This window comes from Mytilus galloprovincialis, chromosome 9 (genome assembly GCF_965363235.1).
Source record: "Mytilus galloprovincialis chromosome 9, xbMytGall1.hap1.1, whole genome shotgun sequence".
Lineage (NCBI taxonomy): Eukaryota > Metazoa > Mollusca > Bivalvia > Mytilida > Mytilidae > Mytilus > Mytilus galloprovincialis.
This window is the reverse complement of record NC_134846.1, coordinates 39,241,450-39,258,708: the sequence shown is the minus strand read 5'-3', so window position 1 is coordinate 39,258,708 and position 17,259 is coordinate 39,241,450. Positions and strand designations below refer to the sequence as shown.

Here is a 17,259-nt window from a genome sequence, read left to right as displayed (position 1 = left end):
GGTTGTATATGACAATTACCCACCTAAACATGTAGTTTTGTTCTCCGATGGAACAAGATTGTCTGAAGGGCAGTTCAAACATTCATCCTGACCAATATTACTCTGGAACATTCCATCTGGACATACATTACATTCATCACCACTTCTAGAATATGTTCCTGGGGGACATGGAACTGCAAAATATACCAAATACAATTGAAACAAATATCCATTTTTTTTTACAATATTTGAATTTGATGATAGACAGACCTAGGTTTCCACAAAAAAAAGATGTATTGAAACTATTATAAACAATTATAAATTGCTTACATTTTGTAAAAGAATTCCAAGCTACCTGAAATACTTATTTTTGTAGATATGAATTAATGGATTCAATTGAAGATACTTCATTTAAAAATATGACTATTCTCTATTATGATAATCAAATTGATGAGATGGTATCAGCAATAAATATTTGTATTAGAAATGTACACATTTCTTGGACAGTTGTACAATCCGTTTCATATCAAGATCTGAAATACTTATTTCAAATATTACTGAAGCTCTTAAAAGGACAGAAAAATATTTAAGAAAGGTATATTACCGCCCAATCAAATAATCAGAAATTCTTACTGCATTTTAAACTACTGTCAATTGTTGTCATTCTCTTGATGCTATTTTCACATTGATTACTACTTATCAGTTTATTGGAAGACTCTTGTGTATATCTGACCACATTGGTTGTGCCACTGTTACACTGTACAATGCCAGTATAATCTAAAAACTCATCTCTGTCTAATTGTAGTGTTAGTAGAGTTTCACATGTTGGTTTTTGTCTAATTTGGTCTGAATCATTAGAAGGCAGTTGAATAACAAAACTTGTTCTAAACTGCAAAATAATTTAAAAAAAAAACAATTATAAACCAAATAAGTACAAGACCAGTAATTGGTTCCATTGTGCAGTGCTGTGAGTGTTGTAAAAATTTACAAACCTTCGGCAAACAGAAAGAAGATGCATGGCAAATTAAAAACAAATCTTTCATTCTTCAATTCATCATTAACAAGCTGCAACCCAAATATAAAAATCAGTCCCCGGCTACGTCTCGTTTCAGGGCTGCCGCGCCCACAACATTACAAATCAATCTAAGAATACACTGCTTTGTAAATACTGTTAATTTAAATTATATCTACTACAATTTTGCCTAGAAGTTGCATTCAAATTAACAGCTTCATATGGAATTGTGTATTATAGTTCTCTTCCATGAGGTTCTTTCAACATTAAATTAAATTATATTGATCGATAAACATGATGAACGGAAGGAAAGCAAGAATGGTCACCTTTGCAACATATATTCATATCTGATATAAAAATGTTTCACCTTTCTTACTTAATGTATTTTGATAGATACTCATCAAAGTAGATGATAGTATTTACATACAAGAGGAAAAAAACTATATTGATCCCAAGTATTTGAATCAAGCCGAGCTGTCTTATATCCTTTGAGTGATATCAACGCATGCCGTTTACCAAATTAATTTTCACAAAACGGTAGTAACACAAAAAATGAGAATATTGTTTCTTAAATGAAGTATGAATATTTATTACAAATAAAAGGAAAATTTTGAACATACTCCTTTGCTGTTGAAGGTTAAATTGTTTTCTTTCTGTTTCCTATTAATGATGCAGACTCTATTTAATAAATTTGCAAACAGACCTATCGTATACAATCAACAGAAGTATTTCCATAATCAGCACCGTCATATATTGTTTATAATCTGCTATGTTAATACTGGTATTTGTAAGTAAATCTACTTAAGAACTTCACTTATTTAAAATAATTTCAAATTACAATGATTTTATATAATGACGAACCATAGTTATCGATGATCTTATAAATGCTATAAACAAATCTTAAGGGCATATCCAATAGTTTCAGGGGAGGTTATAACACACGTAAACGTCGTCTATTGTTTCCCGTAATTTGACGTTGTTTCAACCACGTCATAACGGAATCACCATTGGAATTGCTATGGCCGTCTGGAAAGGGCAGATTCTTTCCAGGAAAGAGCACGGCGGGAATCGGCAAAAAACTCATACAACATATAATACAGAATATTAACAGAAATAGAACTCAAATCTTTAAAGATATATTTGTCCTCTTGGTCTATTATAAAAGATCTGCAATTATCTTGATCATTATAGACCAAACTCACTTAAGTTCCGTTTTATTGAAATTATCTTCAATTCAGTAGAGAACAACGAGAACAAATGCGTAATGATTTATTACTGCATTAGAATGCAAATTGTAATTAATTCTTTACCAAACTTTTCCGAGATTTTGTCATTTAGGATAAAAAAAAACTCAAAGTTTTGTTTTCACTTGAGAAAGATGAAAAAAATTGGTTTCTTGAGAAAAATAAAATACGGTGTAAACTAACATTTATCATGCATCTAGCTTTGCGTTGAAGTGCTTATATACAGTAGCTCTTTAAATGACTACGACCTTTAACTGGTAAACAATGTAAAACAAATAATAAAAATTATTGAAATTGGAAAACATTGTAATATATACACTGACATACAAGTAGAAAATATCTGACGATTCTTGTGTTTACTTATGTATGAGGAAACAAATATAATTTAACAACAAAAAAACGGTGATTGTTTTTTAACGTATGTTTTTTTAACGTAACTAGCGCAAAACTCTCACTGCACTATGCATCGGTAACACGACATTTTTATTTCGACTAAACGAGGCTGCAAATTTACACATCCGAGTAGCTAAACGGCCGCACCCAATTTTAGCAAAGATATACTGTCGGACGGAAGAAGTCCAGAGATGTGAATATTTCTATACCCAATCAATCCTTTTGTTTTGAAAAAAGATTTCATAGGTATACATTAATACGACAGCAACTCAACGACACATATAATTCAAAACAATAAGAGTCAACATACAGATTTTTGTTATAGCTAGAAGCCTATAAAGAAAAGTCAGTGAGTTTTTAGACAAGTATTTGGTTGCAAAATCTCACGTGCTCTTTATTAATTTCGATAAGTGAAATTATAGACGGTGTAATATAAATCAGTATAAGCAAAACGCTTCATTGTAAAGTAACGGTAAAATAAATATTGATTTTGGATGACGGACGTCAAGTGGCATATTGAATGAATTTTCAGAACAAAAACATCAAATGGAAATATAATATGAAAATTAACCGCTGCTTTGTACTAAAGACCGACACACAGAAACGGATTTCTAACGTGTAATAATTCTTTAAAAAGAGGGATGAAAGATACCAGACGGACTATTTTTATAGTTTGTAATTCCACGGTTTGTATGTTCAACCGGGTTTCACAATTTTGACGAACGCAATAGTAAAACTAACTGAATTGTTTTCTCGTCCAGATACTGATTCAATATAAATAAGAAAATGCGATATGAGTGCTATGATATCGAGACAACTTCCCAACAAAGTCACAGTGTATAAATACATTTGTCTACCACACCGTAGCACTGCCTTTGAAAAATTAGCGAGGAAAAATAACGTTATATTCCGAAACGTCTTAATTTTTGGCGCAACTTGTGAGGCTTATGGGAGGGATTGAGTAAACAATATTATATTACTCAATTTTTCTCAAAAACGAGTACGGTGACAAATATTTTTCAAAACGTTATGACGTTCCATTTTTTTCAAAGAATAACATATCTTACTTTGGCCAAATCGACACCGTTAGAAATATTTTAAAAAGTCAAAAATGTGCTATTCAAATGTTCAATTCTTGCCGTTGTTTGGGTCCAGCATAACGTTTTTGGCTTTATTTGAGTAAGAATTAATGCTTTAAATGGTAAAGTTAGATTTTTCTCACCATCTTGAATTATTTTGCTTAAATTTGAGTCCAATTATATAAGTATATATTAAAAAAAAAAATCATATTTATTATTTTTTTTGATAAAAAAACGTTTTTTACTCCAAAATTGCAAAAATGTTAAATTTTCAGCAGTAATTTTGCAAAAACGAAATCGACGCCAAATATTTCTTTTTTGGCAAAATTTGATTCTCTGTCAATTAAAGAATGAAATATCTTCAAGGGAAAAAAATCTCACCGCCAAAAATTAACTGTTGGATATGCCCTTAAAAAACATGGATAAAAAAATATGAAAAAAAAAATTCTCTTTAAAGTAAAAAAAAACCATATAAGAATAAGTGCTTACAATTTTTCTTATGTACTCTTGTTTTTCATTTAGCCGGGCTCCATTCAATCATCATGTAGGACAACTGATTTACCTGTAACCTGTCACAGTATTTGTTTTGTTAAAATTTGATTAATTAAGGGATGACTGTAATATTTTTTCTGACTATGAAGAAATAACATAAAAAATGTGGTGCACACTGAATAACCAGCGTAGCCGGTTGTTTTAAAGTGTGCACCACATTTTATGTTATTTCGAATAGACATAACAAAAATATTACAGTCAATGCTTATAATTTATTTCTAAATTCCGTTTTAAACCGGAGGAAATCATGGAAAAACGTTGATGACGTGACGGTCACATAACTAAATTATGTCTATGAGCTGACAAACATAACGACATCAGCCAATCAGAAGACGCGTTACATCCAACATTAAACTATTCTAGAATGCAGTTAAAGAGTTCTTCATTTAAGAGACAATGTATCATATTATTAACTATAAGTGTTCACAACTATATCTTACTTCAAATCCTGTAGTAGTGGTCTCAGTATTTGTAATTACAACTGGACCAGCAGATACCAATAGATTATTACATAGGTTGTAAATCTCATTTGTAAAGGATGCATTGTTTGTCTTGATTTTTTCATCATGATCTGATTTACAGTCTTTAGAAAACTGTGGATCAGATTTATAAACCACTTGTAGTACTATGATGTAGGATGGATCAACATACTCTGAAAAAAGACATGCATTCCTGTTCTATTTAAAAAAAAATTTAAATATTTTCACTACTTTGCAATTCGTGTTAAGATTTCATTCATTTTACAATTTCTTGTTACTCATATTCCGATCAAATCAATCAAAAATTAAGATACCAACAACCCTGTTTTCAAGTTTGTAAATTAATACTTACACGTGGAAGTCATATTATTTATATTGTATATAAAGGCAGCATTAGTATACCGTTATTCAAAAGTCTTAAATCAATTGACAGATACAAATCCGATTTGCAACTTTAACCGATGGAAGCACATAAACTAAAAGAGGAAAACAACGGAAAAACAGAAACACTGAAGATAAATGACAACAAACGCCAAACTACATAGAGATGGACTGTAAGATAACAACTGCCATATTCATGATATTCCTGACTTGGTACAAGACAATTTAAGAGAAAATGGTGGATACAACCTGGCGTAAAAGCTATCCAAACTTCGCCCTTATATGGTTATGCTAAAACATATCGCTAAAGTGAAAATACTATGTGATAGAAATACAGTACAAAGAAAACTAATCATACATAGTTGAAAGTGGTATGATAAAAAGAACAAGAAACTGTTATGTCAGCACATGTTCTGTATTACAATTTTGTTAAAGGCTCAGACACAACTAGTCTTAACTGATGAAAGCATGTTTGCTGTTATGCAAAAAAAAAATTAAAAACTTTTTGCACATAACGAATCAGAATTTGAACTTTGGAACATTTTCCATAATACATGAAAGACACTATGACATGCATCCAATATCACATTTCCATGTTCAAACAACAGTTAATTTACACCCAAACCGTGAACCAGGACTTTTAACTTATCATATTTCAAAACCAAAATTCGCATATCTGTTAAAAGATTAGCCTCATATTGAAGATGTGAAATATGTTTCAGGTTCATGAAAACAGAAACTACACCAAACTTAAACGTTTACCTTATGTGTCTAAGTTGCAGGTAAGACAGAAAAAAAAATCTAAAAAAAAGGTATTGAAAAGTTCGTCGTCAATCGTCGTCTGTTAACTTTTACAAAATTCTTCTCCTCTGAAACTACTGACCAAACTTGGCAACAATCATCATTAGGGTTTTTAGTATTAAAAATGTGTTCATTGATCCGTCCCATTAACCAAGATGGCCACCATGACTAAAAAAACAAGGGTACAGATTTTGGTTTATATTTCTGAAACCAAAACATTTATAGCAAATCTGACAAAGGGTTAAATTGTTCATCTGGCCAAGATCTATCTGCCCTTAAATAAGTCTGACATATCAGGTTGTTGCCTCTGAATTGGTAATTTTATGGAAGTTTGCAATTTTTGGGTTAATATTTTGAATATTTTTATAGATCGAGAAAAACTGTAAACAGCAATGATCAGCAATAATGTACAGCAAAGCAGTATCTTAAAATAAGTCAACATGACCAAAATGGTAAATTTATCCCTTTAGGAGTAATTTATTTTTAATTAATCAAAGTTTTATTGCACTTTTGCTGTTAACAATTTACTCAATCTACAGCTTCAATTAAGTATCCCTTAAATTAGTCATTGAATATTTAGGGAAAAAATTATTCAATAAGTATATCTATAAAGTTAGTTGTATTTATTACATACATAATATCAGTTCTACAGAGTACAATTTCATACCGGAATACGGTACGATTCCTAACCTAATCTGTATTTGATTTATTTATTGAAGCTTCACTGACGCGTGAAATTTATGATGATCTTTGATACTGACAGCATGACTTTTCAGCCGACAGTAGAATTTCGAAATTTTTTGTTAGTTTACTTCGTGTAATTGTGAAAAGGAGTCTGAAATGATTAGGTAAGACAGTTGTTTTTCGCACGTTATATAAACAACATAAATGTTTTTTCAGTAAATGGTATTTTTTTGCGATCAAACCAAAGATCAAAAAAAGATCGAAAATACACGTGGTATAATTAACGATACATGAATGCAGTATCCAAGCATTGTGTTGTGTAAACTAATAACAATACTAATTCAGTGTAGCTATAATAGATATGATAAATTATATAAACATGACAAAAGAGTAGAATAGCGAATTTCATTTGATACATATCACCTGACCGGACACATGTCATGTGCAGTCATGAACTAACTAGGTCACAGCTTGAATTTGCTTCGCGATTAAAGAAATTCGAAATATTCCAAAGTTTTAAGTATGATTCTCTTATTTTCTTTTTCTCTAATTTTATTTATGTTAATAATGTCCCTGATTTCATTTTGGAATATTTTAAAAATATCAATGACCTTGTCTTTCTTGTCAGACATGTAATATGCTTTATAAATTGAAAAGTAAATTATAGTTAATAAATAGTTCATATCAAAATAATCTTCATCTTCAATTTTATAGCCAGTTACTAAACTTTCAAGACTGAATATATGCTTATCAACTTTTAATAATGCTAATAGCTGGTCAACTTTGTGCCAATACTGAACATTATATGAACAGGAAGAAAAGAAGTGTTTATAATCATCATGTTGTTTACAATGGAAGCACAAACTACTTGGTACTATTTTCCAGTTATAAAGTAATGCATTACAGGCTAATATATAATGTATTATTTTCAATTTAAACATTTTAAATTTGTTGTTTTCAAGGTAGTTAAAAATAAAGTTGAATGTGGATTTAAATTTTGTAGAAATTTTTTTATGCAGAATTCTTTCCCATATTAAAATTCCTGTTGGTTTATCATTTGTAAATTGACTTTGTAAGGACGTGTATATTTCTTTGTTGCTCGTGTCTGGTGAACTTTCATGTTTTAGTAGGCTATTTAAGTTCACTGATTTCTTTATAATGACAACAGTTTTATAAGAGCTTTCTTGTTTTAAAATATTTTGCCAGTGCTTTGGTATAGCATTTTTAACTAAAGAAAATTCTCTAATCCAATCTTCTTTGTTCTTTAAATTTTTTAGTACAGTTTTTGATGAGATGTGTCCGTTTTCGTCTATTATATTATTGATGTACAAAATATTACTGCTAATCCAATTTTGAAAAAACAGACATTTCCCATTTTCTTTGATAAGATTATTTCCCCATATAAGTTGTTTTCTAACTTCAAGAAATTTTTTTGTCGTGATAGTTTGACCTCCTTTTACTTCTATCCAAGTTTTAATTAATTGTTTATAGAATTCAGGCAAGGATTTATAATCTATTTTATTAAGCAAATTTACATTTGTTAAATTCATTCTGAATAAAAGAAAATCTTATTAAGATAAAATCTTGGAATAATTTTCCAGTTATCGTTTTCGTTTTTTTATTAGTTTTGAAACCCATCTGATTTGCAAGGATTTTATATAGGAATCTAAATCAATCATTTTTAATCCTCCATCAAGATATGGTTTACATAATATAGAGCGTTTAATTATATCTTTTTTTTCGCTTCATATAAAATTATATATTAGATTTTTGAACTTTTGTTTTATTTCATGTGTTATTATCATACATGATGCTGTGTATGTTAGGTTTGGTAAAATTAGGGACTTTACTACAGTAATGTTTCCTATTAATGTTAAGTTTAGTTTGTTCCATCCTTGAATCAATTTTTCACATTTATCTATTTGTTTCTCTGTTTAATTTTTGACATTCTTGATAATTGTATCCAAAATATATTCCTAGACTTTTAATGTGGTCTTGTTTCCAGTTTATATTTTCAAATTTATCTTTTGAATTTTTAAATTTGCCAAGCCATAAGCCTTCTGTTTTGTTTCTATTCAGTTTGAGCCCAAAAAGGCTACCAAAAGTTTCAATGATATTAAGGGCAATACTTATATCTTGGTGTGTTTTTAAAAACAATTGAGTATCATCTGCCAGTTGAAATATTTTCAGTGAGCAAGATTTTCCATCTAATTTGATTTCAAATCCTTTTAATTCCTTATTTTCTCTTAATTTAATTGCCATTATTTCAACACACAAGACAAAAATTAACGAAGATAACGTACATCCTTGTCTAATCCCACGAAATGTATTGAAGGGGCAGACACCCATTCATTATTTAAAATACATCCTTTTATGTCTTTATACATAGTTTCAACCCATTTTATGAATTCTTTTTTAAAACCAATTTTTTTTTTAGATTCAAACATAAAGCACCCCTCAAGTGAGTCGAAAGTTTTAGTAAAGTCTAAAAATAAAATTGCACCATCTACATTAAATTTTTCAGAATAATCAATAATGTCTTGGATTTGTCTTATGTTAAAACCTATGTATCTGTTTTTTATGTAACCTTTTTGATCAGAGTGAACGATTTTTGGTAGTACTGATTTTAGTCGTTGCGCTAAGGCATAAGCTAGTAATTTAACATCATAGTTTAATAATGAAATAGGTCTATAGTTATCAAGGGAGAGGGGATCATTTTTTTAAACAAAAGAGATATGGCTCCAATTTTTTGGGAGTTTGTTAATTCTCTTTTTTTATAGCAATAGTTGAAAACTGGTACTATGAAATCTTCAATCTGTTCCCAAAATTTTCTATAAAACTCAACGTTTAGTCCGTCCAGCCCTGGGGCCTTGTTTAATTTCATCTTAAATATAGCCTCTGTGCATTCACTTATAGTAATTTTTCCCTCGCATGTATTACTTTCAGATTCATTTATTATTTTACTTTCTTTGATAGTTTCGAAGTATTGTTTTACCTTTTCTGTATTGGGTTTTGTTGAAGTATATAATTTAGTATAATAATTGACTTCCAAATTTAGTATTTTATTTTGGTCATATGTTACTTGATTATTTTCATCATACAGTTGAGTTATAGTTTTTTTTACTTTGCCGTGTTTTTTCTAGAACAAGAAAAAAAGATGTGTTTTTCTCCCCTTCTTCTAGCCATTTTACGCGTGATCTAATTTGATTTCATTTAATTTTTTCTTTATATAAACTTGCTAATTGTTTTTCAATGTTTTCTTTTAGGTTGACTTTCTTCTCATTTATATAATTATCACAATCAATTTCTTCAGATAGGGTTTTTAATGTATTTTCTAAGGTTTCAATAGTATCTTTTTTATATTCGCCTTTAATTTACAGTATTAATGGTATAATCCCTTACCTCAACTTTAAAGTCATCCCATAAAATATCAAGGTTAAGAGATGTTTCTGATTTTGTTTTATATTTATCAATCAATTTTGAAATAATTGTTTGATACTGTTCATCATCCAGGATGCTGCTATTTAATTTCCAGTAACCCCGCCCTTTTGAGTTTCTATTTATGTTGATTTTTAATGAAACAGAGTAATGATCAGTGTGTTGTAGAACTATTGGTCTTATGTCGCATGTAATGCAATTTTTATTAACTTCATCACTTACTAAAAAGTAATCAATTCTTGTAGATTCTGATAAGTTTTTCCTTCTCCAGGTAAATTGGGTTTTATTTATGTTTTTGCTTCTCCAGACATCAGTTAGTTTAAGATTCTTGATTAACATTTTAAGGTTATGAATTGGTTTATCAAATTTTTTATTTCCTTCTTTTTTCTTTGTGTCTCTTATAGATAATATGTCGTTGAAGTCACCCCCAATTATTAACTGGCCAATACTGTGATTTTAAATTAATTGTTTTACTGATTTAAAAAAGGTGTTTCTTATTTTACAATTATTAGGTGCATATAGGTTCACTAATGTATATATATTGTCATCTATTTCTATATTAACTAATATGAATCTACCTTCTGAATCCTTATATTGGTCAATAATCTTAAAGTTTAATCTGCTTTTTATCCATATGGCAACCCCTCTTGTATTACTTAACCCGTTACTAAAGATTACTTCACCTTTGAATTCTTGTTTTAGCTTTGGTTCTAAGTTTTGAGTGAAATGCGTTTCTTGTAGGAATACTATATCACATTTTTGTTGATTAGCCCATTCAATAATTCTATTGGGTTTTTTTCAGATTTTTGTAACCCGTTGGTATTTACAGTGCAAACATGGATACAGTTTTTGTTTGTCATCTTGTATTAATATTAGGAAGGTAAGTTAGATAATTACAGAGTTCTCTTGTGTTTCAAAGTATATTTAATTTGTAAATCAGGAAGAATTTGTATTTTCAGCTTTTATCTATATCCTTGCTTTGTGGATTTTTCTTTTGATATGATATCTTTATCAATATTAAATTCGTTCTATATTTACATCTATGTACAATTACATGTACATGTATAATAATCATGATTATAAATGTGTAAACATAACACAACGTTTCAATTATTGACCTCAATATATAGGTCATGATTTGGGTCAACAATGTGACTTCAGATATAGACTCCTCCTTTAGGAGTTATTGCCCTTTATAGTCAATTTAAAAGATTGTTTTGTATTTCTTTTTTGGTCATCTTTTACATAAACCTTCTCCTCTGAAACTATATATATAGCTACTGACACAAACCACATTTAACCAAACTTGGCCACAATCATCAATGTGTCAGATAACCCCGTCCGAAATAAAACATGGCCGACATGGCTAAAAAAAGAACATAGGGTTGAAAATGCATTTTAAACTATCACTTTTTGTAACGATATTATTAATAGAGAAAAATCTGAAAGGTGGGAAAATGTTCAGAAATAATTGTTGTCCTTAAATGAAAATGTCGTTACAATTTTTTGTGTTTTGAGCAATATCTAAGAAGACAGAGAGATACTAAACAGTCCACAAGATCAGTAATACAAGATGAACAATAAGATTTTTCCCATGAAGTCAATTCTCGTCTATAATTTTGTAGAGTGTTTGATATGAACAAAGATCAAGGTGAGCAAGACATGCTCTTTAGAACCTCTAGTCTTAAGTAATAAAAAGACAATTTGTTTTCAGATGAAGTATATTCGAGGTAACATAATAATATTAACATACTTATGCATGTATCTGGCGGTAAAGCCGGCAGCCACATGTTTTGTCCAGTACAGTCATATATCTTTGTTTGGTTGCCATCGAAAAACACAAATCCACTGTTACATGTAACTGTGCAGCTGATGTTACTAGAAGTACAGGTCACAGGTGCAGCATTTGACACACTAACTGGGAAAGACTCTCTAAAACATGCGACAGCTAAGGAAAAATAAAATGTGAACAATGTGTTGCTAGCTAAATTTTAGATTGTTTTAATGAGTTCCACAGTATTTTTGGCGAACAAAATGAAACTATTACACACAATCATCCTTTATTGGTCAATCCATTCAAACTATTTTTAGTCCTGTTGTCCAATTGACTAAATACAAAAGATAATGTTCTATCAGGGGTTATTTACTGGAACGTTCAACATCTTCTGAGAGAAATCCATCCCTCGTAAATTAATTCAAATAAGTAAAAATGTAACTTATTAAAGATGACAAAACATGTTTTAACCAACATAACTGCACTTGATGTTATATAAATTCAATATCAATATATCAATTTTATCAACGTGACACAAGTATCAGTTCTTATCGGTTATCAACGATATATTATTGGATTTTTTTCAGTAAAAGAGGACGTGTATATAATCAAATTGTAAGAATTAGATTTGTCTTGTTCCATAAAACATCTCCTATATCAAATTTGAACCATGTAAATTGCTTCTTTTTCTTTAACAATGAAATATTGTCAAATTAAAATAAAGCAAATCCCAACGTCCACGGCTTTCCTCTTCATTTTCACACAATTACTATCATTGTTTTCATAGAACATTGCAAGGTTCATGTTCGGAACCATATTGAAATATATAGGTTTAGCTAATGTCCTGCAATTAATTTATCACATAATCTATAATTATGTATTCCTTCTGATAAGAGATCATCAAGTTTGAATGATATATGCTTTTATAAATTATATATGATTGCATCAATCCTACACTAATCTAGTATTTTTGCGGTATTTTTTATACGATGAATAAAATATTCCTATAAACCGTTCTTGCCCATAAAATCAATTTAGGTACATTTGAAAACATAAAAATGTTATTGCATTCCATTTAGTCGTTTTGAAGAAAACATGGTGGTCATTGTATAAAACCTTGTGACAATGATGAATTAAATCAGTAATCGTATCAAGATATTTATCATAAGTTTTTCGAGTTAACATGGGAGAACACTATGACTTGCAGAAAAAATAAGAGAGCGTGCATCAGTGCTGATAGTTTTCTCAAAGACGGTGTTTTGTCTAGCAAACATTAAACATTTTGAAAACGGGTTTGATTGTACCATATAAGCTTTTCAGTAATATGACTTTTGTGTATGTCTTTTTAGAAACTTTAAGTGCGTGGGTTACAAAGGAACACATCCGTTTTGAAAAGTAAAAAATACCTCTTTCTTCTGTCATGAGGTTCGAAGATAAAATCTAATGATTCTTTTCAAACATCTATCCCAAAGTTACATATAAATCACTTTATTGGTCACCGTTGCCTATCCAGAATGCAAGAACATGCATAAACAACCCTATATGCAAGGGGAGTGTGATTATCTTTAAGTCCTATAACATCATTAAAAAACAATTCTTTTCTTTTCTGTTGTCGCTACAGGGTGTCCTTAAACATACCTTTAGTTTCTACAAAAAATGAACACTGGTCCTCGGCTCCCCACGTACCAGTTGCAGTGACAACTACTTTCTTCTGCTCTATCATTGCTGTATGATCCAAGGTAATTGATTCTGCAGGACTAAAGTTTAATTTCAACTTTGAATCTGAAGGTGTTACTGACACAACATCACTAACATTGAAGACTTTTCCAGCTGCTGTGTGTATGTTTATTGTTTTGTTAAGTGGACATGTCAACTGATGTACTGTGGTATCTGAAATAACATGAATTGTCATTCTAATACCTTTCTATGATCGGATAACACTTTTGGTTAAAATTGAAGTTTTGTTAATCATATATACAACTGTGACCATTTGTTACTTCACAATACCATAACGGTCACCACAACTGATGTTGGCGTCAATAAATTTTTCGGAATGTTTTAACTTGATCATTAGATTCAAAAGTAAGCATCAAATTTGAACAGTTAGTACAAAGTAAAATCACAAAAATACTGAACTCAGAGGAAAATCAAATCGGATAGTAACTAATCATGGCAAAATCAAATGACAAAAGTTATCAAAGGTACCAGGATTATAATTCAATACATCAGACGAGCGTTTCGTATATACAAGACTCATCAGTGACGGTCAGGTCTAAATAGTTATAAAGCCAAACAAGTACAAAGTTGAAGAGCAGTGATGACCCAAAATTCCAAAAAGTTGTTCCAAATACGGCTATGATAATCTATTCCTGAGATAAGAAAACCCTTAGTTTTTCGAAAAATTCAAAGCTTTGTAACAGGAAATTTATGAAAATTACCATGTAGTTGATATTCATGTCAACACCGAATTGCTGACTACTGGGTTGGTGATACCCTCGGTGACGAAACGTCCACCAGCAGTGGCATCGACCCAGTGGTGTAAAACACATCAAAAACGAATGAACAACAATTGTCACATTCCTAACTTGGGACAGGCATTTTCAAATATAGAAAATGGTGGATTAAACCTGGTTTTATAGCCCTTTACCTCTCACTTTGTACGACAGTGTCATCAAATTCCGTTATATTTACAATGATGCATTAACTAAACAGACATAATAAATAAAATAGTCAAAATACTGGTACAGCAGTCATCATCGTGTTACAATTTTAAAAGAAACAATTTAACAGAACACAAAAACATCTATCAAATTAAAAACATATTCATTGCTGTATCTGACATATGGGTACAGCAGTCAACATTGTGTTACAATTTCAAAAGGAATAATTTAAAAGAATACGAAAGCATCTATCAAATTAAAAACACATTCATTGCTGTGTCTGACGTCAGAAAATGTATGCGTCACATATTTTTGTCGTTCAATGTTTATACAAACAATTTAAAATTTTCAATAGTATGTAAGAATAACTTAAGAAATAGTCCGATATTTATAATAGTCCAAAAGTTCAACAAATGGTTCATTCTACTGCGTGATTGAAAAATTTTGACGTTTGTTGTTCAACGTTTTTTTCTATTTTATAATAGAAATATAACATAATGACATTTTATAGAGCAATAACATACTTACAGGATCTTTTAAAGTACAGAGTCACGTTATAAGAACCAAAGAAACACAAAAAGTCGCATTTACAAAACACACCAGCAAAAATGAAAGATAATACAAACACATTGACGGGATGTATAAGTATCGAGCCACGTTAAATGTATATCACAGAAAACAATCCAACTGTAAAAGTAATATTAGTAATAGAACAAAGACAAATGAAAGAACAATAAAACACGTTGTTAAGATGATAAACAACATCAGTACGCAGAATCTATACATCAAGACCATCATGTATGATTTGTGACGTTGATACGCAATATTTATCATACATGATACGTATGTGTTTATATAAGATTGATCATGTTCATTATTGGAACTTATATCCAACACAGATGGTCTACATGTTCATCTGGTTTAAATTTATAATTCAAGAACTCAGCTATGAGTAAGTAAGTTAATTACAACATAGGACTTCCTGATTTTCTTAAATGTTAAACATAAAAGGTAGGTTTTACACAAATGCGCCACAACGATGTGCCGAATTTTCTGATGAAGTGGTTCTGATTATATTTTACGAGAAACGTCCTTTCGTTGACACTTTTTATGAACAAACTTATTTGTACTATTATATATATATATATATATATATATATATATATATATATATATATATATATATATATATATATATATATATATATATATATACAACTCGTCTAAACATCAACCCAACAATGTTAGATCTGTAAATTTGCTTTCGCAAATTTTTGGTTCTTCCCTCGCTGGGATTCGAACCCATGCTACTGTGATATCGTGACACCAAATCGCCTGCACTGCAGCCGTCCCGCTAGACCACACGACCACCTGGGCTCTTAAAAAAAGAGCTTTCGCTGGCCGTGTGTTACCTTTCCACATCAGTTTTAATCTAGCGGCGTACTGCAGTACATGATATATAAGGCATGAAGATGTTATTGTTACAGATCAGCTAAATTTTCTATAGTAAAGGATCCTACAAATTAATGTAAGATACAGTAACAGAAAATAATTATATTCATAAGTACGTCTGAGTCAGTGACAACCCTACAACAGATGCATCCATCGGATCCCCATCAATGATGGTGATACATGGCTGTGTACATAATGTATATACAACTCGTCTAAACATCAACCCAACAATGTTAGATCTGTAAATTTGCTTTCGCAAATTTTTGGTTCTTCCCTCGCCGGGATTCGAACCCATGCTACTGTGATATCGTGACACCAAATCGCCTGCACTGCAGCCGTCCCGCTAGACTACACGACCACCTAGGCTCTTAAAAAAAGAGCTTTCGCTGGCCGTGTGTTACCTTTCCACGTCAGTTTTAATCTAGCGGCGTACTGCAGTACATGATATATGAGGCATGAAGATGTTATTGTTACAGATCAGCTAAATTATCTATATATATAAAGCATCATACGTTTTTATTTACTGTGAAAATAATTAAAAAATAAGTTATCTTACGCTCAGGCAAACTATATTATTCCACAAGTAACTTTGATATTTTGGTATAAATTTTTGCTGCAGTAAAAGATAATACCAACACAGAAATACATTTATACTTCATAAAGTCCAGGGCTAATCCAATTATGCTTAGATGATGAATTTAGACAGGATAATGGCAAATTCCCTTTCAAAACTGATACCGTTCTCATATATATTCTACAAGAAATGATAATCAAAGTATTCTCAATGTACATTCTTCCTAATTTGATATAATAGGAACTTGTTTTGTAAACTGCGGATGTTTAATAATGAATGTTTGTCTCATTTCGTACATCAGACATGTCTTACGGATGAATGGACCCAAATTATAAAATAAAGCCTAAATGAATGATACTAGTAACAGTTAATCATGAACTTGTGAATATATATGATAACGTAAAAGATTCGATTTCGTATTTCTTTCTTCTGTTTTAGAAAAAAATAATTAATCATATCTAGTGCTTCAATGCAGTTACATGTATTGACTGCTAGACTAAGTCAATAATGATTTCTAAGAACAAAATAAGTCACACTCCATGTAATATGAAAATGCTTTGTATAAGTGAAATTAATCATATCAAATTTAATCAAGTAAGAGATTGCGATAAGATTTTGGGACATTCCAGACTTTACGTTTCCATTGTCCATGTAATATTTACATTTACTTTTGCAGATGTCCCTCATGACACATTTTTTTTTTTTTTTTTTTTGAAATTATGAATGAGTTTAGAATCATCTTAATTCAAGGTTTTGC

The 17,259-nt window shown here is 30.3% G+C and overlaps 1 protein-coding gene across 1 annotated transcript in view; it reads right to left on the bottom strand.

Annotated features, from left to right (window-relative positions):
• LOC143046551 (uncharacterized) overlaps window positions 1-17,259 on the bottom strand; it is a 126,588-nt gene that overhangs the window by 63,896 nt on the left and 45,433 nt on the right. Inside the window, exons 23-27 of the mRNA XM_076219709.1 lie at window positions 13,455-13,706; window positions 11,796-11,990; window positions 4,700-4,911; window positions 613-868; window positions 24-173 (exon numbers count right to left, since the gene is read on the bottom strand). Of these exons, the coding sequence (XP_076075824.1) occupies window positions 24-173; window positions 613-868; window positions 4,700-4,911; window positions 11,796-11,990; window positions 13,455-13,706 (1,065 nt within the window). The remainder of the gene's footprint in view (window positions 1-23; window positions 174-612; window positions 869-4,699; window positions 4,912-11,795; window positions 11,991-13,454; window positions 13,707-17,259) is intronic.